This window comes from Aquarana catesbeiana, linkage group LG03 (assembly GCF_042186555.1).
Source record: "Aquarana catesbeiana isolate 2022-GZ linkage group LG03, ASM4218655v1, whole genome shotgun sequence".
Taxonomy (NCBI): Eukaryota; Metazoa; Chordata; class Amphibia; order Anura; family Ranidae; genus Aquarana; species Aquarana catesbeiana.
Window position 1 is genome coordinate 742,084,796 of NC_133326.1, and position 22,597 is coordinate 742,107,392.

Sequence of the window (22,597 nt, forward strand, 5' to 3'; positions counted from 1 at the left end):
CTTTCCCTGTCCACAGCTCCACTCTGCACAACTATCCACAACTCACCTCCCCCCATCACACGTCTGCACCCTTCTAACTACAGCTTACACCCCAGTCCACAACTCACCTCTGCAACCCTCATCCACAGCTCCCCTCTTCTTTCCCTGTCCACAGGTCCACTCTGCTCCCCTATCCGCAATTCACCTCCCCCCATCACATGTCTGCACCCCTCTAACTACAGCTTACACCCCCAGTCCACAACTCACCTCTGCAACCCTCATCCACAGCTCACCTCTTCTTTCCCTGTCCACAACTCCACTCTGCACCCCTATCCAAAACTCACCCCATCACACATCTGCAACCCTCTAACTACAGCTTACACCCCCAGTCCACAACTTACCTCTGCAACCCTCATTCACAGCTCACCTATTCTTTCCCTGTCCACAGCTCCACTCTGCACCCCCATCTGCAACTAACCTCCCCCATCACATATCTGCACCCCTCTATCTACAGCTTACACCCCCAGTCCACAACTCATCTCTGCAACCCTCATCCACAGCTCCCCTCTTCTTTCCCTGTCCACAGCTCCACTCTGCACCCCTATCCGCAACTCACCCCCCATCACACGTCTGCACCCCTCTAACTACAGCTTACACCCCCAGTCCACAACCCACCTCTGCAACCCTCATCCACAGCTCACCTCTTCTTTCCCTGTCTACAGCTCCACCCTGCACCCCTATCCGCAACTCACCTCCCCATCACACGTCTCACATCTGCACCCCTCTAACTACAGCTTACACCCCCAGTCCACAACTCACCTCTGCAACCCTCATCCACAGCTCACCTCTTCTTACCCTGTCCACAGCTCCACTCTGCACCCCTATCCACAACTAGGGATGAGCCGAACACCCCCCTGTTCGGTTCGCACCAGAACATGCGAACAGGAAAAAAGTTTGTTCGAACACGCGAACACCGTTAAAGTCTATGGGACACGAACATGAATAATCAAAAGTGCTAATTTTAAAGGCTAATATGCAAGTTATTGTCATAAAAAGTGTTTGGGGACCTGGGTCCTGCCCCAGGGGACATGGATCAATGCAAAAATTTTTTTTTTAAAACGGCCGTTTTTTCAGGAGCATTGATTTTAATAATGCTAAAAGTCAAACAATAAAAGTATAATATCCCTTTAAATTTCGTACCTGGGGGGTGTCTATAGTATGCCTGTAAAGGGGCGCATGTTTCCTGTGTTTAGAACAGTCTGACAGCAAAATGACATTTTGAAGGAAAAAACTCATTTAAAACTACCGCGGCTATTGCATTGCCGACAATACACATAGAAGTTCATTGATAAAAACGGCATGGGAATTCCCCAAAGGGGAACCCCGAACCAAAAAAAAAAAGACGTAGGAGTCCCCCTAAATTCCATACCAGGCCCTTCAGGTCTGATATGGATATTAAGGGGAACCCCGGCCAATGTCTCACATCTGCACCCCTCTAACTACAGCTTACACCCCCAGTCCACAACTCACCTCTGCAACCCTCATCCACAGCTCACCTCTTCTTTCCCTGTCCACAGCTCCACTCTGCACAACTATCCACAACTCACCTCCCCCCATCACACGTCTGCACCCTTCTAACTACAGCTTACACCCCAGTCCACAACTCACCTCTGCAACCCTCATCCACAGCTCCCCTCTTCTTTCCCTGTCCACAGCTCCACTCTGCACCCCTATCCCAAATTCACCTCCCCCCATCACATGTCTGCACCCCTCTAACTACAGCTTATACCCCCAGTCCACACCTAACTTCTGCAACCCTTATCCACAGCTCACCTCTTCTTTCCCAGTCCACAGCTCCACTCTGCACCCCTATCCGCAACTCACCCCCCATCACACGTCTCACATCTGCACCCCTCTAACTACAGCTTACACCCCCAGTCCACAACTCACCTCTGCAACCCTTATCCACAGCTCACCTCTTCTTTCCCAATCCACAGCTCCACTCTGCACCCCTATCCACAACTCACCTCCCCCATCACATGTCAGCACTCCTCTAACTACAGCTTACACCCCCAGTCCACAACTCACCTCTGCAACCCTCATCCACAGCTCCACTCTGCACCCCTATCCAAAACTGGCCCCCCATCACACATCTGCAACCCTCTAACTACAGCTTACACCCCCAGTCCACAATTCACCTCTGCAACCCTCATCCACAGCTCCCCTCTTCTTTCTTTGTCCACAGCTCCACTCTGCACCCCTATCCACATCTCACCCCCCCATCACACGTATGCACCACTCTAACTACAGCTTACACCCCTAGTCCACATCTCACCTCTGCAACCATCATCCACAGCTCCCCTCTTCTTTCCCCTGTCCACAGCTCCACTCTGCACCCCTATCCACAACTCACCTCCCCATCACACGTCTCACATCTGCACACCTCTAAGTACAGCTTACACCCCCAGTCCACAACTCACCTCTGCAAACCTAATTTACAGCTCACCTCTTCTTTCCCTGTCTACAGCTCCACTCTGAACCCCTATTCACAACTCACCTCCCCCCATCACACGTCTGCACCCCTCTAACTACAGCTTACACCCCCAGTCCACACCTAACTTCTGCAAACCTCATCCACAGCTCACCTCTTCTTTCCCTGTCCACAGCTCCACTCTGCACCCCTATCCACAACTCAACCCCCATCACATGTCTCACATCTGCACCCCTCTAACTACAGCTTACACCCCCAGTCCACAACTCACCTCTGCAACCCTCATCCACAGCTCACCTCTTCTTTCCCTGTCCACAGCTCCACTCTGCACCCCTATCCACAACTCACCTCCCCCCATCACACGTCTGCACCCCTCTAACTACAGCTTACACCCCTAGTCCACAACTCACCTCTGCAACCCTCATCCACAGCTCCCCTCTTCTTTCCCTGTTTTCAGCTCCACTCTGCACCCCTATCCACAACTCACCTCCCCCATCACACGTCTCACATCTGCACCCCTCTAACTACAGCTTACACCCCCCAGTCCATAACTCACCTCTGCAACCCTCATCCACAGATCACCTCTTCTTTCCCTGTCCACAGCTCCACTCTGCACCTCTATCCACAACTCACCCCCCCATCACAGGTCTGCACCCCTCTAACTACAGCTTACACCCCCAGTCCACAACTCACCTCTGCAACCCTCATCCACAGCTCACCTCTTCTTTCCCTATCCACAGCTCCACTCTGCACCCTTATCCGCAACTCACCTCCCCCATCACACGTCTGCACCCCTCTAACTACAGCTTACACCCCCAGTCCACAACTCACCTCTGCAACCCTCATCCACAGCTCCTTTCTTAATTCCCTGTCCAGAGCTCCACTCTGCACCCCTATCCACAGCTCACCTCCCCCATCACATGTCTGCACCCCTCTAACTACAGCTTACACCCCCAGTCCACAACTCACCTCTGCAACCCTCATCCACAGCTCACCTCTTCTTTCCCTGTCCACAGCTCCACTCTGCACCCCTATCCACAACTCACCTCCCCCATCACATGTCTGCATCCCTCTAACTACAGCTTACACCCCCAGTCCACAACTCACCTCTGCAACCCTCATTCACAGCTCACCTCTTCTTTCCCTGTCCACAGCTCACCTCTTCTTTCCCTGTCCACAGCTCCACTCTGCACCCCTATCCGCAACTCACCTCCCCCCATCACACATCTGCACCCCTCTAACTACAGCTTACACCCCCAGTCCACAACTCACCTCCCCCCTTAACAGGTCTCACATCTGCACCCCTCTAACTACAGCTTACACCCCCAGTCCACAACTCACCTCTGCAACCCTCATCCACAGCTCCTTTCTTAATTCCCTGTCCAGAGCTCCACTCTGCACCCCTATCCACAACTCACCTCCCCCATCACATGTCTGCACCCCTCTAACTACAGCTTACACCCCCAGTCCACAACTCACCTCTGCAACCCTCATCCACAGCTCACCTCTTCTTTCCCTGTCCACAGCTCCACTCTGCACCCCTATCCACAACTCACCTCCCCCATCACATGTCTGCATCCCTCTAACTACAGCTTACACCCCCAGTCCACAACTCACCTCTGCAACCCTCATCCACAGCTCACCTCTTCTTTCCCTGTCCACAGCTCACCTCTTCTTTCCCTGTCCACAGCTCCACTCTGCACCCCTATCCGCAACTCACCTCCCCCCATCACACATCTGCACCCCTCTAACTACAGCTTACACCTCCACTCCACAACTCACCTCTGCAACCCTCATCCACAGCTCCCCTCTTTATTCCCTGTCCACAGCCCCACTCTGCACCCCTATCCGCAATTCACCTCCCTCCATCACACATCTGTACCCCTCTAACTACAGCCTACACCCCCAGTCCACATCTCACTTCTGCACCTCCATCTATATTATCTCTGCTCCCCTTCTGCACCCAATCTAAAGCTCACCCCAATCCACAGATCTCACCTTTGCCACCCACCTCTGCACCCCCAGCTTCCCCTACAGCTCTCACCTTTACACAACCTCCCTCACCCTTCAAAGCTCTGCCCTCTGCAGCTCTTACCTCTGTACAAAGCTCCATTCCCAGTTCTCCTCTCTGGACAAATTTCCACCCCACCCCCCTCCCTCCTCACTGGACAATCACCCCCCCCCCCCTTTCCTTCTTTCACAGTTATTCTCTCACTGTGAATTCAGTCTCTGGAAGGCTCTCTCTCCCCCTCCCCTCCGTTTTTCATCTCACCTTTTCCAATGCTCTTCCAGTGCTCCAGTCCATGTTTTATGTGCGGGATTGTAGCTGGGATGGAGTTTCAGGACTTCTATGCTCCATTCTACAGTGTGAGAAGAGGCGGGGACAGAAGCTGCTGCTTGAATTAACACAGGTAGCTGTATGTTACTGTGCTGAGACCTAAAAATCTCCAAAGGCAGCAGCTCTGTGTGAGCGCTAGTGTGAGATCAGAGCAGAGAGGGCTGCCTGTCAGAGGTGCATGTGTTCTGCCGAGAAAGTTCCCCTCAGCAGATAAAGACCCCACTGTACTGCACAGGTTCAGTGCTTGCGCAGTACGAGCCGGTGGAAATAGCCGAAGCCGAATAGTCCTAAATCAGCTGTACACGGCGCCTGTAAGAGGGCCCCTCACCACGCTTCGGGCACGACCTCGCTTCGCTCGCCACTTTTTTATTCTACCTCTAGGTCCACTTGGATGGTAGGGCTTGAACCTGGACTCAGAGCGCAGGCGCCGTGTACAGCTGACTGAAGTTTTTCAGCTTTGGCTATTTTCGGTGGCTCCTTAGTCGTTTGTACTGTGCAAGCGCTGCGCAGTACAGGGGGGTCCTTATCTGCCGGGGGAACTTTCTCAGGAAGACACCAGAACTTCCCTCCACCGAGTTCCGGCAGAAAAAAAAGCCCTGCAGAAAACTAAGAACTTTATACAGTAATTGTAGAAATGGAGTCGGTGAGGATTTCCTCTTAGTGGTGCCACATCCCAAAACTTGTTAAAAAAAAATAAATACTCCTAAGGCAGACTTTTAAGACATTGGTATATTTAAAGCGGAGCTTCAGGAGAAATGTTACTTTGTAGATAAAACTCCCCCTATAATCCTCATGATGAATGTATTCTAGTAAATCTGCAAAATACTCACCATACCTCTCAGCAAATATCTTGGAGTGTCTACTTTCCAAAATGGGGTGATTTGGGGGGTTTGTACTGCCCTGCAATTTTAGCACCTCAAGAAATTGATTTAAAGTAAAAGCTGTGTAAATTCCAGTAAATGTATCATAGTTTGTAGACATTATAACTTTTGCATAAACCAATAAATATACACTTATTATATTTTTTTACACAAGACATGTGGCTAAATACATTTTGGCTTAAATATATGACTAAAATTGAGTTTATTGGATTTTTCTTTTTACAAAAAGTAGAAATATTTTATTTTCAAGATTTTCGGTCTTTTTTCATTTATATTGCAAAAAATAAAAATCCCAGAGGTGATAAAATACCACCAAAAGAAATCTCTATTTGTGGGAAAAAAAGGACACACATTTAGTTTGTGTACAGCATTGCATGACGGAGCAATTACCAGATAAAGCAGCGCAGTGCCAAATTGTAAAAAGTGCTCTGGTCATTAAGGGGGGTAAATCCTTCCGGGGCTGAAGTGGTTAAGGTAAAAAACCTTCATCCTTTACATCCTCTGTAATAATTCCTGTAAAATCCTAGTATATGATCTATATCTATGGAGATGATATCTGATTGCTGGAGACACTAAAGAATGGGGAATGGAGGAATAAAGTGCTTTAATGTGAAGTGTCCCCCATGTGAATGTAGAATCCCATTGTAAATGTGGAATATCCACCAATATAGTACTTGTATCTCTAATATATCCCAGAAGTCTCTGCACTAAAGGTTGGAAATGTATATCCACCCCTCCCCCCTACATTCTCTATATGGGATTCTATTTTTGTCACAATCCGGTGATCTTCAATGGGAACTGCTGATTGGTGGACTTCAGGAAGGTGATGAAATATTGGGGTCACTGGGGTATCCACCATCAGAAATTCTGCTGTTTTATTTCATAAACCCCCCAGATCCTTTCCTTTATCTATCAATTTCAGAAGCCCCTGTATGAGACACTGTGTGAGGTCCTGCTTAATAACTAGGTACATAAGGGGGTGACTGAGCTGTCACAGCGCCCCCTCTTTATACTGTGTAGACATAAGTACTACAACAGCTTCAACTTTATCAGCTTCCCTAATAACAAGATCTTTCCTCTGTATAACTGTCTGTATATCCTGATATTCCACTCTAGTGATGTTATGTTACTTTTCACTAAATGGGAATAATTCCTCATATTCATCTTATAATATAATATCATGTGTCTGGATTTGTCTCTGCAGGTTAAGGGAATGTGATGTGACTTCCTCCGGCTGGGATGATCTCCGATCCATTCTTATCAATAATCGATCCCTCACCAGACTGCATTTATCAGAGAAAAATCTGGAAGACTCTGGAATAAAACTTCTATGTGAAGGGCTCAGACATCCTGGCTGTACTCTGCAGTACCTGAAGTGAGAATTATCCTATAAATGATATAATATTCTGCAGGATTCTGGTATAAATCTTCTATGTGAGGGATCCAGACATGTCACCTAGATGAAAGTTATACAAAGACAGACTTCTGATTGGCCAGTTACACTGGGAGTTCCCAGCCTCCGTCCACCTCCTGTAGTATGCCCGCAGACTCTGTCCACGTCCTGTAGTATGCCCGCAGCCTCCATCCACCTCCTGCAGTATGCCTGCAGACTATGTCCACTTCCTGTAGTATGCCCGCAGCCTCCGTCCACCTCCTGTAGTATGCCCGCAGCCTCTCTCCACCTCCTGTAGTATGCCCGCAGCCTCCGTCTACCTCCAGCAGCATGCCCGCAGCCTCCGTCCACCTCCCGCAGTATGCCCGCAGACTCCATCCACCTGCAGTATGCCCGCAGACTCCATCCACGTCCTGCAGTATGCCCGCAGCCTCCGTCCACCTCCTGTAGTATGCCCGCAGACTCTGTCCATGTCCTGCAGTATGCCCACAGCCTCTGTCCACCTCCTGTGTCATGCCCGCAGCCTCCGTTCACCTCCTGTAGTATGCCTGCGCACTCTGTCCACCTCCTGCAGTATGCCTGCAGACCCTGTCCACCTCCTGCAGTATGCCCGCAGCCTCCGCCCACCTCCTGTAGTATGCCCGCAGCCTCCGCCCACCTCCTCTAGTATGCCCGCAGCCTCCCTCCACCTCCTGCAGTATGCCCGCAGCCTCTCTCCACCTCCTGTAGTATGCCCGCAGCCTCTGTCTACCTCCAGCAGTATGCCCGCAGCCTCCGTCCACCTCCTGTAGCATGCCTGCAGCTTCCGCCCACCTCCTCTAGTATGCCCGCAGCCTCCCTCCACCTCCTGCAGTATGCCCGCAGCCTCTCTCCACCTCCTGTAGTATGCCCGCAGCCTCTGTCTACCTCCAGCAGTATGCCCGCAGCCTCCGTCCACCTCCTGCAGTATGCCCGCAGACTCTGTTCACCTCCTGCAGTATGCCCGCAGCCTCCGTCCACCTCCTGCAGTATGCCCGCAGCCTCCGTCCACCTCCTGCAATATGCCCGCAGACTCTGTCCACCTCCTGCAGTATGCCCGCAGCCTCCGTCCACCTCCTGCAGTATGCCCGCAGCCTCCGTCCACCTCCTGCAGTATGCCCGCAGACTCCATCCAAGTCCTGCAGTATGCCCGCAGCCTCCGCCCACCTCCTGTAGTATGCCCGCAGAATCTGTCCATGTCCTGCAGTATGCCCGCAGCCTCCGTCCACCTCCTGTGTCATGCCCGCAGCCTCCGTCCACCTCCTGTATTTGCCTGCAGACTCTGTCCACCTCCTGCAGTATGCCCGCAGCCTCCCTCCACTTCCTGCAGTATGCCCGCAGCCTCCAGCCACCTCCTGTAGTATGCCCGCAGCCTCCGTCCACCTCCTGCAGTATGCCCGCAGACTCTGTCCACCTCCTGCAGTATGCCCGCAGCCTCCGTCCACCTCCTGCAGTATGCCCGCAGCCTCCGTCCACCTCCTGCAGTATGCCCGCACTCTGTCTACCTTCTGCAGTATGCCCGCAGCCTCTCTCCACCTCCTGTAGTATGCCCGCAGCCTCTGTCTACCTCCAACAGTATGCCCGCAGCCTCCATTAACCTCCTGTGTCATGCCCGCAGCCTCCGTCTACCTCCAGCAGTATGCCTGCAGCCTCCATCCACCTCCTGCAGTATGCCCACAGACTCTGTCCACGTCCTGTAGTATGCCCGCAGCCTCCATGCACCTCCTGCAGTATGCCTGCAGACTCTGTCCACCTCCTGTAGTATGCCCGCAGCCTCCGTCCACCTCCTGCAGTATGCCCGCAGACTCCATCCAAGTCCTGCAGTATGCCCGCAGCCTCCGCCCACCTCCTGTAGTATGCCCGCAGACTCTGTCCATGTCCTGCAGTATGCCCGCAGCCTCCGTCCACCTCCTGTGTCATGCCCGCAGCCTCCGTCCACCTCCTGTATTTGCCTGCGGACCCTGTCCACCTCCTGCAGTATGCCCGCAGCCTCCCTCCACTTCCTGCAGCATGCCCGCAGCCTCCGTCCACCTCCTGTAGTATGCCCGCAGCCTCTGTCTACCTCCAGCAGTATGCCCGCAGCCTCCGTCCACCTCCTGCAGTATGCCCGCAGACTCTGTCCACCTACTGCAGTATGCCCGCAGCCTCCGTCCACCTCCTGCAGTATGTCCGCAGCCTCCGTCCACCTCCTGCAGTATGCCCGCACTCTGTCTACCTTCTGCAGTATGCCCGCAGCCTCTCTCCACCTCCTGTAGTATGCCCGCAACCTCTGTCTACCTCCAGCAGTATGCCCGCAGCCTCCATTAACCTCCTGTGTCATGCCTGCAGCCTCCGTCCACCTCCTGTAGTATGCCTGCGGACTCTGTCCACCTCCTGCAGTATGCCTGCAGACCCTGTCAACCTCCTGCAGTATGCCCGCAGCCTCCACCCACCTCCTGTAGTATGCCCACAGCCTCCGCCCACCTCCTGTAGTATGCCCGCAGCCTCCCTCCACCTCCTGCAGTATGCCCGCAGCCTCCATCCACCTCCTGTGTAATGCCAGCAGCCTCCGTCCACCTCCTGTAGTATGCCCGCAGACTCTGTCCATGTCCTGCAGTATGCCCGTAGCCTCCGTCCACATCCAGCAGTATGCCCGCAGCCTCCATCCACCTCCTGCAGTATGCCCGCAGACTCCATCCACCTCCTGCAGTATGCCCGCAGCCTCTCTCCACCTCCTGTAGTATGCCCGCAGCCTCCGTCTACCTCCAGCAGTATGCCTGCAGCCTCCATCCACCTCCTGCAGTATGCCCGCAGACTCTGTCCACGTCCTGTAGTATGCCCGCAGCCTCCATGCACCTCCTGCATTATGCCTGCAGACTCTGTCCACCTCCTGTAGTATGCCCGCAGCCTCCGTCCACCTCCTGTAGTATGCCCGCAGACCCTGTCCACCTCCTGTAGTATGCCCGCAGCCTCCGTCCACCTCCTGTAGTATGCCCGCAGCCTCTCTCCACCTCCTGTAGTATGCCCGCAGCCTCCGTCTACCTCCAGCAGCATGCCCGCAGCCTCCGTCCACCTCCTGCAGTATGCCCGCAGACTCCATCCACCTGCAGTATGCCCGCAGACTCCATCCACGTCCTGCAGTATGCCCGCAGCCTCCGCCCACCTCCTGTAGTATGCCCGCAGACTCTGTCCATGTCCTGCAGTATGCCCGCAGCCTCCGTCCACCTCCTGTGTCATGCCCGCAGCCTCCGTCCACCTCCTGTAGTATGCCTGCGCACTCTGTCCACCTCCTGCAGTATGCCTGCAGACCCTGTCCACCTCCTGCAGTATGCCCGCAGCCTCCGCCCACCTCCTGTAGTATGCCCGCAGCCTCCGCCCACCTCCTCTAGTATGCCCGCAGCCTCCCTCCACCTCCTGCAGTATGCCCGCAGCCTCTCTCCACCTCCTGTAGTATGCCCATAGCCTCTGTCTACCTCCAGCAGTATGCCCGCAGCCTCCGTCCTCCTCCTGTAGTATGCCCGCAGCTTCCGCCCACCTCCTCTAGTATGACCACAGCCTCCCTCCACCTCCTGCAGTATGCCCGCAGCCTCTCTCCACCTCCTGTAGTATGCCCGCAGCCTCTGTCTACCTCCAGCAGTATGCCTGCAGCCTCCATCCACCTCCTGCAGTATGCCCGCAGACTCTGTCCACGTCCTGTAGTATGCCCGCAGCCTCCGTCCACCTCCTGTAGTATGCCCGCAGACTCTGTCCACGTCCTGTAGTATGCCCGCAGCCTCCATCCACCTCCTGCAGTATGCCTGCAGACTATGTCCACCTCCTGTAGTATGCCCACAGCCTCCGTCCACCTCCTGTAGTATGCCCGCAGCCTCTCTCCACCTCCTGTAGTATGCCCACAGCCTCCGTCTACCTCCAGCAGCATGCCCGCAGCCTCCGTCCACCTCCTGCAGTATGCCCGCAGACTCCATCCACCTGCAGTATGCCCGCAGACTCCATCCACGTCCTGCAGTATGCCCGCAGCCTCCGCCCACCTCCTGTAGTATGCCCGCAGACTCTGTCCATGTCCTGCAGTATGCCCGCAGCCTCCGTCCACCTCCTGTGTCATGCCCGCAGCCTCCGTCCACCTCCTGTAGTATGCCCGCAGCTTCCGCCCACCTCCTCTAGTATGACCGCAGCCTCCCTCCACCTCCTGCAGTATGCCCGCAGCCTCTCTCCACCTCCTGTAGTATGCCCGCAGCCTCTGTCTACCTCCAGCAGTATGCCCGCAGCCTCCGTCCACCTCCTGCAGTATGCCCGCAGACTCTGTCCACCTCCTGCAGTATGCCCACAGCCTCCGTCCACCTCCTGCAGTATGCCCGCAGCCTCCGTCCACCTCCTGCAGTATGCCCGCAGACTCTGTCTACCTCCTGCAGTATGCCCGCAGCCTCCGTCCACCTCCTGCAGTATGCCCGCAGCCTCCGTCCACCTCCTGCAGTATGCCCGCACTCTGTCTACCTTCTGCAGTATGCCCGCAGCCTCTCTCCACCTCCTGTAGTATGCCCGCAGCCTCTGTCTACCTCCAGCAGTATGCCCGCAGCCTCCGTCCACCTCCTGCAGTATGCCCGCAGACTCCATCCACTTCCTGCAGTATGCCCGCAGACTCCATCCACTTCTTGCAGTACGCCCGCAGCCTCCGCCCACCTCCTGTAGTATGCCCGCAGACTCTGTCCATGTCCTGCAGTATGCTCGCAGCCTCCGTCCACCTCCTGTGTCATGCCCGCAGCCTCCGTCCACCTCCTGTAGTATGCCTGCGGACTCTGTCCACCTCCTGCAGTATGCCTGCAGACCCTGTCCACCTCCTGCAGTATGCCCGCAGCCTCTCTCCACCTCCTGTAGTATGCCCGCAGCCTCTGTCTACCTCCAGCAGTATGCCCGCAGCCTCTGTCCACCTCCTGCAGTATGCCCGCAGCCTCCGTCCACCTCCTGCAGTATGCCCGCACTTTGTCTACCTTCTGCAGTATGCCCGCAGCCTCTCTCCACCTCCTGTAGTATGCCTGCAGACCCTGTCCACCTCCTGCAGTATGCCCGCAGCCTCCGCCCACCTCCTGTAGTATGCCCACAGCCTCCACCCACCTCCTGTAGTATGCCCACAGCCTCTGTCCACCTCCTGCAGTATGCCCGCATACTCTGTCCACATCCTGCAGTATGCCTGCAGCCTTCGTACACCTCCTACAGTATGCCCGCAGACTCTGTCCACGTCCTGCGGTATGCCCGCAGCCTCCGTCCACCTCCTGCAGTATGCCCGCAGCCTCTGTCCACCTCCTGTAGTATGCCTGCAGCCTCCACCCACCTCCTGCAGTATGCCTGCAGCCTCCGTCCACCTCCTGTAATATGCCCGCAGCCTCTGTTCACCTCCTGCAGTATGCCCTCAGACTCTGTCCACCTACTGCAGTATGCCCGCAGCCTTCGTACACCTCCTGCAGTATGCCCGCAGACTCTGTCCACGTCCTGTGGTATGCCCGCAGCCTCCGTCCACCTCCTGCAGTATGCCCGCAGCCTTCGTCCACCTCCTGCAGTATGCCCGCAGCCTCCATTCACCTCCTGCAGTATGCCCGCAGACCCTGTCCACCTCCTGCAGTATGCCCGCAGCCTCCGCCCACCTCCTGTAGTATGCCTGCGGCCTCTGTCCACCTCCTGCAGTATGCCCGCAGCCTACGTCTACCTCATGCAGTATGCCCGCAGACTCTGTCCACCTCCTGCAGTATGCCCACAGCCTCCGTCCACCTCCTGCAGTATGCCCGCAGCCTCCGTCCACCTCCTGCAGTATGCCCGCAGCCTTCGTCCACCTCCTGTGTCATGCCCACAGCCTCCGTCCACCTCCTGTAGTATGCCCACAGCCTCCGTCCACCTCCTGTTGTATGCCCGCAGCCTCCGCCCACCTCCTGTAGTATGCCCGCAGCCTCCGTCCACCTCCTGCAGTATGCCCGCAGCCTCCGTCCACCTCCTGTAGTATGCCCGCAGCCTCCGTCCACCTCCTGTTGTATGCCCACAGCCTCCATCCACCTCCTGTGTCATGCCAGCAGCCTCTGTCCACCTCCTGCAGTATGCCCGCAGCCTCTGTCCACCTCCTGAAGTATGCCCGCATACTCTGTCCATGTCCTGCAGTATGCCCGCAGCCTCCGTCCACCTCCTGCAGTATGCCCGCAGACTCTGTCCACGTCCTGCGGTATGCCCGCAGCCTCCGTCCACCTCCTGCAGTATGCCCACAGCCTCCGTCCACCTCCTGCAGTATGCCCGCAGCCTCCGTCCACCTCCTGCAGTATGCCCGCAGCCTCCATTCACCTTCTGCAGTATGCCCACAGCCTCCACGTCCATTTCCTGCAGTATGCCCACAGCCTCCGTCCACCTCCTGCAGTATGTCCGCAGCCTCCATCCACCTCTTGCAGTATGCCCGCAGCCTCCGCCCACCTCCTGTAGTATGCCCGCGGCCTCCGTCCACCTCCTGCAGTATGCCCGCAGCCTCCGTCCACCTCCTGCAGTATGCCCGCAGCCTCCATCCACCTCCTGTGTCATGCCAGTAGCCTCTGTCCACCTCCTGTAGTATGCCCGCAGCCTCTGTCCACCTCCTGCAGTATGCCCGCATACTCTGTCCACGTCCTGCAGTATGCCCGCAGCCTTCGTACACCTCCTGCAGTATGCCCGCAGACTCTGTCCTCGTCCTGCGGTATGCCCGCAGCCTCCGTCCACCTCCTGCAGTATGCCCGCAGCCTCCATTCACCTTCTGCAGTATGCCCACAGCCTCCACGTCCACCTCCTGCAGTATGCCCACAGCCTCCGTCCACCTCCTGCAGTATGCCCGCAGCCTCCATCCACCTCCTGCAGTATGCCCGCAGACCCTGTCTACCTCCTGCAGTATGCCCGCAGCCTCCGCCCACCTCCTGTAGTATGCCCGCGGTCCCTGTCCACCTCCTGCAGTATGCCTGCAGCCTACGTCTACCTCATGCAGTATGCCCGCAGACTCTGTTCACCTCCTGCAGTATGCCGGCAGCCTCCGTCCACCTCCTGCAGTATGCCCGCAGCCTCCGTCCACCTCCTGCAGTATGCCCGCAGCCCCGTCCACCTCCTGTGTCATGCCCGCAGCCTCCGTCCACCTCCTGTAGTATGCCCGCAGCCTCCGTCCACCTCCTGTTGTATGCCCGCAGCCTCCATCCACCTCCTGTGTCATGCCAGCAGCCTCTGTCCACCTCCTGTAGTATGCCCGCAGCCTCTGTCCACCTCCTTAAGTATGCCCGCATACTCTGTCCACGTCCTGCAGTATGCCCGCAGCCTTCGTACACCTCCTGCAGTATGCCCGCAGACTCTGTCCACGTCCTGCGGTATGCCCGCAGCCTCCGTCCACCTCCTGCAGTATGCCCGCAGCCTCCGTCCACCTCCTGCAGTAAGCCCGCAGCCTCCGTCCACCTCCTGCAGTATGCCCGCAGCCTCCATTCACCTTCTGCAGTATGCCCACAGCCTCCACGTCCATTTCCTGCAGTATGCCCACAGCCTCCGTCCACCTCCTGCAGTATGCCTGCAGCCTCCATCCACCTCCTGCAGTATGCCCGCAGACCCTGTCCACCTCCTGCAGTATGCCCGCAGCCTCCGTCCACCTCCTGCAGTATGCCCGCAGCCTACGTCTACCTCATGCAGTATGCCCGCAGACTCTGTCCACCTCCTGCAGTATGCCCGCAGCCTCCGTCCACCTCCTGCTGTAAGCCCGCAGCCTCCGTCCACCTCCTGCAGTATGCCCGCAGCCTCCATTCACCTTCTGCAGTATGCCCACAGCCTCCACGTCTACCTCCTGCAGTATGCCCACAGCCTCCGTCCACCTCCTGCAGTATGCCCGCAGCCTCCATCCACCTCCTGCAGTATGCCCGCAGACCCTGTCCACCTCCTGCAGTATGCCCGCAGCCTCCGCCCACCTCCTGTAGTATGCCCGCGGCCTCCGTCCACCTCCTGCAGTATGCACGCAGCCTACGTCTACCTCATGCAGTATGCCCGCAGACTCTGTCCACCTCCTGCAGTATGCCCGCAGACTCCGTCCACCTCCTGCAGTATGCCCGCAGCCTCCGTCCACCTCCTGCAGTATGCCTGCAGCCTCCGTCCACCTCCTGTGTCATGCCCGCAGCCTCCGTCCACCTCCTGTAGTATGCCCGCAGCCTCCGTCCACCTCCTGTTGTATGCCCGCAGCCTCCGCCCACCTCCTGTAGTATGCCCGCAGCCTCCATCCACCTCCTGCAGTATGCCCGCAGCCTCTCTCCACCTCCTGTAGTATACCCGCAGCCTCCGTCTACCTCCAGCAGTATGCCCGCAGCCTCCCCCCACCTCCTGCAGTATGCCCGCAGACTTCATCCACCTCCTGCAGTATGCCCGCAGACTCCATCCACGTCCTGCAGTATACCCGCAGCCTCCGTCCACCTCCTGTGTCATGCCAGCAGCCTCCGTCCACATCCTTCAGTATGCCTGCAGCCTCCATCCACCTCCTGCAGTTGTCAGCGAAATTTGGTTGTACGCAAAGAACACAGCCAAATCTCCTGTTTCTAATCATAGTAACAATTTTGTCTAAATGATATAATACCATCTCACCTTTTGATCGTATCCATCCTCTGGTGTGTGCTCCATCCAGACAACTAGAGAAAACACATGTTTACGGTTCCACTTCCAAGACCCCACTGCAGCCAGCCCCAGCTGTCTGCCTGAGCCACATTATTAGCATATCAATAGGAGGTCCCAAAAGCTTGAGGGTTCTGCCTCCAACAGCCAAACACCTCTTACAAAGCTTGTGACCTCACAGGATATCAATGACCATTTAAGAATTTAACAACAGAAGGAAAATGCAATAACCAATGAACAATGACTACAGGAGTCTTATGGGTGTGTCTGAGCAGAGACAGGGTGCATGTATGTTTTTAGAAGCCACATGGCTTTCAAACATTAACCCTGTCTCCAACCAGAACCCAAAAGACTCCCGTATTTCCGTTGATAGAAATCCCTATTATACATTGTTCCAGAGAACAATGTATACCTGGATTATTCTACTGTCTTTGTGGACGAGAGATTATCGGCAGGTGTACACTCATTGGGCCACAAATGTGTTGATCATGCACACAGGTGCAACATGAGAGCACACTCGTTAACTGATAATGTCTTTGCAGAGCGAACACATCCCCACCAGACGATCGTTCTGTGCATCGCACAGGGGCCCTTAGCTGGCGGACGCGTCCCCACTCCGCAAACATTTCTCTACATCCCCAAAGAGCTTTTCACTACCAAACGGATCTCAACCAGCGTTGATCTGCCCCAGTCAGCTATTAGAGCGAGCTGTGGTTGAACACACACTGTGAGACTCTTATGACAATACATTAATATAAAATTTTCCACAACAGTCCCTCCTCTTGTCATATGATCCCATGTGTCCCTCGATGAATCCTGATCTTCTTCTTAGTTCATAAGAAGTAAAACACGGCTTGACATGTAGATTCTGTTGGGGATGACGTGGTGAGCTGTAGTAGTCGCCGGTCAGTCTGGGATCCTCTGTGATTGTACGTGGGTCAGGCTTCGGGGCATCTCATCAGGGAAGATGTGGTCATCTGCTCAGGCTCTGGTCACGCGTCCAATCAGGCAACAGGAGCACCTCATCATGGCATATAGAAGGAATAGAAACAAAAACAACATGATTATATATACCCCTACTTCCTTCACTATGATCCGCTGCAAGATAAAAATTAAATCTCCAACGATTCCCAAACCTTTAAAAAGGATTCCAATCTTCACTATCTATAGCTCTGGCTTTGCCTTGTAGGGACCTAAACCTTATCCATATGGGCCTGAACTTTGTACTACTATCCCCGATCCAGATATAACAATCTTTACTTATGAATTCCCAGAAACCCCCCTTGGACTGTTGGAACTTCCTTGTAGCTTCAACAGTTACATGAAACATCCCATCCTCAATGGATGAGAAATTGTTCAAGCGTTTCATGAGCTCAAGCCCCCACCGTGTACAAACAATTCCCTTCCAGCTGTCCATGCCATTCTTACCTTCTCTCGCGCCATCAGATCCTCAAAATCGGCCGTGACATAAGATGCTGGGACGAGTTTCACCAGCACACATGAACCTCTTGCCTTACGGGAAATTACCTTATAAGCTTTAGATCCGCATTAATACCAAACTTCAGTTGTAGCACACTTGTGGGCTACCTCGTTATCCCGATACCAAAGCTGGCAAGAACCAGAGCTATTGTTAAATTTATAATTAATTTTACCCTCTAGAAATGTTTTGTTGTTAAGTTCCTTTGACAGGTGTCTGTTTGGATTTTACTAGTCTGTCAAAACCCCTCACACCAATATGAACGTCACATATAGCATGTACCGCCATCATCGCTGGGGCACTAGTAGACCCGACCATGTGTCCTGTTCTCTTTCTTAGCCAGTTGGGATGCTTTTCATCGTTACCCTTGCCAAAATTTATTAAACAAAAAATATAAATGAACAAAGATACTGCTCTACTCTTTGTGGTTGATCAGCTTCTTGCAATGGGTGGCGTGGTCTCATCCCTCAAGCTTCTTTACAATGACCCAGTCACCTGGTTGGAAAGAATGTAAACTGGTTATTGTATCAGGGTCCGGTTTTGACTCGTGAACCCTGTGGTGGACCTTATGAAGTTCATGTTACAGTTATTGCACCTAACACATAGAAAAAAGTGCTGCGCAAATAAAAGTCCTTAAGTAAATAAATGTGTGAAAATGTAGTGACAGAATCAGAGGACATAGACCACCAGTGACAGTATGCACGCTGAGATCAATATCTGGATGGTGACAAATCCCTCCACCGGGCATGGATGGCCCCTCACCTCAGATATTCGACCTGAAACAGGTCACACCGCTTATAACCATAGATGGATCAATCTGTGTGGTTGTTGATTCCTCCTTCACTTCCCAACACACGGTACAACAGCGGATGTTACATATAAAATAAAAGGGCAGAACATAGTGCACTCCGTGGCTACTTTTATAGATGTGACATTTTAATATTTTATTTTTCATTTTTTTCATTTTTCCGTTTTAATCTCAGGATTTCTGTGTCCATATTCCATGAAGTGTGAAATCTTCTTTCTACCTGTGACTCTGATTCCTTGCACAGACAGATCAGAGGGAGGCACAGCATGTCTCAGTTATTGCACCTACCCCATCAGCTGAGAATGTAGGTGACAGCTAATGAGGAAAGTACAATTCTGTTTTTGGTTGACCTTCAAACAAACCTCATATGACAATAACCCAGACATTGGGACTGTGGTCACTGCATAACCTGTGCGTGGCTTACCATCTGGGTGTAATACCTGGAACCAGTGACAAAAAGGTTCTTAGCATCTGGGATGGGAGCCTCTTTCACCAGACTGCTGCTTGCTGATTCAAATTCTATCAAAGAAAGACAGTCTTGGCACAAACTTGGTTAGAATTAGAGCGGTTAGTATTGTTGGTTTGAAAATGTGTTATTCTCACCACTCTCATCCCCCCCTTTTCTTCCCTCCTCATTATAAACTGGAGGAAGACATGCAGGGTTTAGAATGGTGCAGAATAAAACAGTGAAATAGCCTATGATACTTTTACCTTCTTATACACCTGTACACACACTTCCAGAAACTGGACCTGAAAAGATACTTATAAACAAAAGTTATTACTCTATGCTTCAAAGAATGAGAGCCTCTTGAGCCCCTCGGGAAAGAGAGCCCTGACTGATGGGGGCATGGCCAGGGAGGAGTTACACTGAAATTGGTCTAACTCAGGATTGGTACAGGGGGGAAAAAGGGTTGGGCCTGAGCTCAGGAGTTTGGCACCCCAGGGGATTATGGTCCTTTTCGGACGGAAGCATGGAAGAGCTCGGACCTGACCCTGCGGCTCCAGCCATGGACACGGATCACCTCCTGTCTAAGGTCCGTGAGCTGGCCCTCAGGGGTCAGGCTGACTGGCTCTTTGCCCTCTTATCCCCTGGGGTGCCCTCTCCTGCCCCTCCCCCTGTTCCTCCTCCTGAGTTGGATGGACGCAGGGCCCGCAGATGTGCCCGTCCACCTTCTCGCCTCAGCCCCAGCCCCTCTGCGGCCTCTTACTGCTCCCCTCCTCCTCCCCCCTCCATTCCTCTCCGCTTCGGGTTCCCAGGGCTCCAGCAGCCAGGAAGTGGGGGTCAGCCGCCCGCTCTCGGCGTGCCCCACCTCGTCGGTCCCCTTTCCCAGCCATCCGGATCAACGCGTGGCCCCCCCGGTGCCCCCGTTCTCGCAGCCCCCGCTCAGCAGCCCTCCCCTCGCCCCCCTCCCCTTCCCAGGGTATGGCGCGAGGCCTGGACGGAGCTGCAGCACTCCTGCCCACGGCCTCGCGTTATGTTGTACCTGCTTCCGCCCCTGCAGTCAGCGGGGGGGCGGCAGGTGTGCGGCCGCTCCACTCCTCGGCCAGGCTGTCTTCTCGCAGGGCGGCTGGAGAGGGCCGGAGCTGCTCGCCTGCTGCGGCGGCTTCCGATCCCTCGGATGGCAGCGTCTGCAGCGTCGGCGGCGCTTCGGATCGGGACCGGCTCCCCCTAGCGGCCAGTTCACTCCCTGCGCCTAGCCAGGTGGGAGTATTTGAACTGGCCGTGCACCAAATACAGGATGCATGTGCCCAGCACCCCTCTGCGCCCGGAAGGGCGGGGGGTGATCTGGGGGGCACTCACAGGGGAGCATATGGGTGCAGGCTGCCTCATCCTGTGCCCTCCTGGGCGGGGTCACAGCTGGCCCCTGATTCGTATGGCCAGGGCGCAGGGCTCCAGCAGCCAGGAAGCGGGGGTCAGCCGCCCGCTCTCGGCATGCCCCACCTCGTCGGTCCCCTTCCCCAGCCATCCGGATCAACGCGCGGCCCCCCCGGTGCCCCAGTTCTCGCAGCCACCGCTCAGCAGCCCTCCCCTTGCCCCCCTCCCCTTCCCAGGGTATGGCGCGAGGCCTGGACGGAACTGCAGCACTCCTGCCCACGGCCTCGCGTTATGTTGTACCTGCTTCCGCCCCTGCAGTCAGCGGGGGGGCGGTAGGTGTGCGGCCGCTCCGCTCCTCGGCCAGGCTGTCTTCTCGCAGGGCGGCTGGAGGGGGCCGGAGCTGCTCGCCTGCTCCGGCGGCTTCCGATCCCTTGGATGGCAGCGTCTGCAGCGTCGGCGGCGCCTCAAATCGGGACCGGCTCCCCCTAGCGGCCAGTTCACTCCCTGCGCCTAGCCAGGCGGGAGTATTTGAACTGGCCGTGCACCAAATACAGGATGCATGTGCCCAGCACCCCTCTGCGCCCGGAAGGGCGGGGGGTGATCTGGGGGGCACTCACAGGGGAGCATATGGGTGCGGGCTGCCTCATCCTGCGCCCTCCTGGGCGGGGTCGCAGCTGGCCCCTGATTCGTATGGCCAGGGCGCTTTGCAAAACATGGCCCTTTCAGCATCCGGCTGGGTGGGGGGTAATTCATTCCATGACAGGCATCATTCAGTCGCTGCCAGGTCGCAGGGTCCCCCTGCGCCCTCATGGGCGGGGCCCTCGGCAGCCTTTGGGCCATCAGGAGCGGGTGTATCACAGGGCAGGACTCCCTTTGCGCCCGGACGGGTGGGGGACAGGACCCAGGCTGCACCATGCCATGCAACATCCCGGATAGGATGTGCCCCCTCTGTGCCTAGCAGGGCGGGTACGGGTTTTTCAGCTTTCACGGTTACCATCCCCCCCATACTCTCGGACGCCCGCCTGCGCCCGGACGGGCGGAGGTCTCGCGAACCCCCCCCTACAGTCACCGGGGTTTAACCCGCCTACGCGGTCAACATGGCGGGTAATGCCAGTCTCCCTGCGCCCGGCTGGACGGGAGATTCCGGATCTGGGCTGGCGGCAGCTTCCGCCCCGGATCAGCCGGCCAGAGTCCATAGACACTCCTGTACCTGCACAGTTGCTGCCCTCGGCCAAGGGGACCCTTCAGTGTCCGTGACCCCCGCCTTTGGATCTCTCAGTCGGCCGAGACGGCCCGAACGTACACGGCCCCGTTGCTCCTCACGGTGCTGGCCGCTCCAGTCTGCAGTCTTCCGGAGTCGCCTGGGACACCGCCTCGCCCGTTGATCGCCCATCATCGGTGATGCCCCCGAGGATCAGTGAGTATGATTGTGAATTGATTTGGTGGAGGTCAGTTGATGATTCCGTATCGGGCCCCAAAGACCGCATAGCGTCGGTGGTTAGGTCGGTTCTCTCCAGTATGGGTGTTTCGGGCGCGGCGACAAATCTTTCCCCTCCTTCCGGAGGGGCCTTGTGGGCTGTAGCTCCCACGGGTGCCCACATACCGGAGGACACGAAGGAAAAAATATGGCGACGGGAATTTGTTGATTTCCTCGCTCTAGTTCCGTCGGACAGGGAAACGGTCGACAAATCCCGGCGGGTAGACGTCACTACTCAGGGCGAAAAAGTCAAACAGCTTCCTAGAACGTTTGGGATTTGGCTGCAGGGTTTCTGTGCCTACGCGGGAGTGCTCTGCGAGCATTGCCCAGAGTTGGCGACTTCCTTGTTCTGCTACCTGGACCTTATCTGGGGGGCGTACAAGGTTTATGGGGGTCAGTGCTGGTTCCAGTATGACACCCAGTTTTGGCAAAAGATGGCGGCGCGCAAAGAGCTTCGCTTCGACTGTCAGGATGGTAGCCTGTGGTTGTTGCTAATGTGCCCTCACAGGCCATCGTCCTTTCAGTCCGAGGTCAGCGCTCCTCAATCCGGAGCGTTGGCTGCCTCCAAAAAAGGTGTCTGTTGGCTTTTCAACGAAAGCCACTGTAAATGGTACTCCGCCTGTCGCTTCAGGCATGAGTGCTCTAGCTGTGGGGGTGCACACCCCTCCAGCCGGTGCTTTAGGAAGGGAAAACAGACACTTCCCAGAGCGGGAGCCAAGGCCGACCTTCCTAAGCTGGAGGACGCCAGTGAACGTCCTAGAGATGCTTCCCTGGCTAGACCGGTACCCCCTTCATAGGGAGGCCCTGATCCTAAAGGATAGCCTGGATTGAGGTTTCTGGATACCGTTTTCCCCATCGGACGCTCCTACCATGTCGGCAAATTTAAAATCGGCTGTGGAATTTGAATCCGTAGTGGCCGAAAAGCTCCGGAAGGAGCTGGAGCTGGGCCGTATGGCGGGCCCCTTTGATCTTCCCCCATTCCACAACCTGCGGGTGTCCCCACTCGGCGTGGTCCCAAAAAAGGCGAGTGGTAAATTTCATTTAATTCATCACTTATCCTACCCTTCCGGCTCCTCTGTCAACGACGGAATTGATCGCGAGGAATCGCGGGTGCATTATGCGTCATTTGATAAGGCTCTTCACCTTGTCAGGGCAGCAGGGCGTTCCGCTCTTTTGGCAAAAGCGGACATTGAGTCCGCTTTTCGCCTTCTCCCGGTCCACCCGGATTGTTTCCATCTCCTGGGTTGCTACTTTCAAGGAAGCTATTTCTTCGATATGTGCCTGCCTATGGGTTGCGCCATTTTGTGTTATT

The 22,597-nt window shown here is 55.6% G+C and overlaps 1 protein-coding gene across 5 annotated transcripts in view; it reads left to right on the forward strand.

Annotated features, from left to right (window-relative positions):
* LOC141133875 (NACHT, LRR and PYD domains-containing protein 12-like) overlaps positions 1-22,597 on the forward strand; it is a 981,044-nt gene that overhangs the window by 929,741 nt on the left and 28,706 nt on the right. For all 5 annotated transcript variants that reach the window (XM_073623463.1, XM_073623464.1, XM_073623462.1 and 2 more), the window contains one exon: positions 6,894-7,064. In XM_073623463.1, the coding sequence (XP_073479564.1) occupies positions 6,894-7,064 (171 nt within the window). The remainder of the gene's footprint in view (positions 1-6,893; positions 7,065-22,597) is intronic.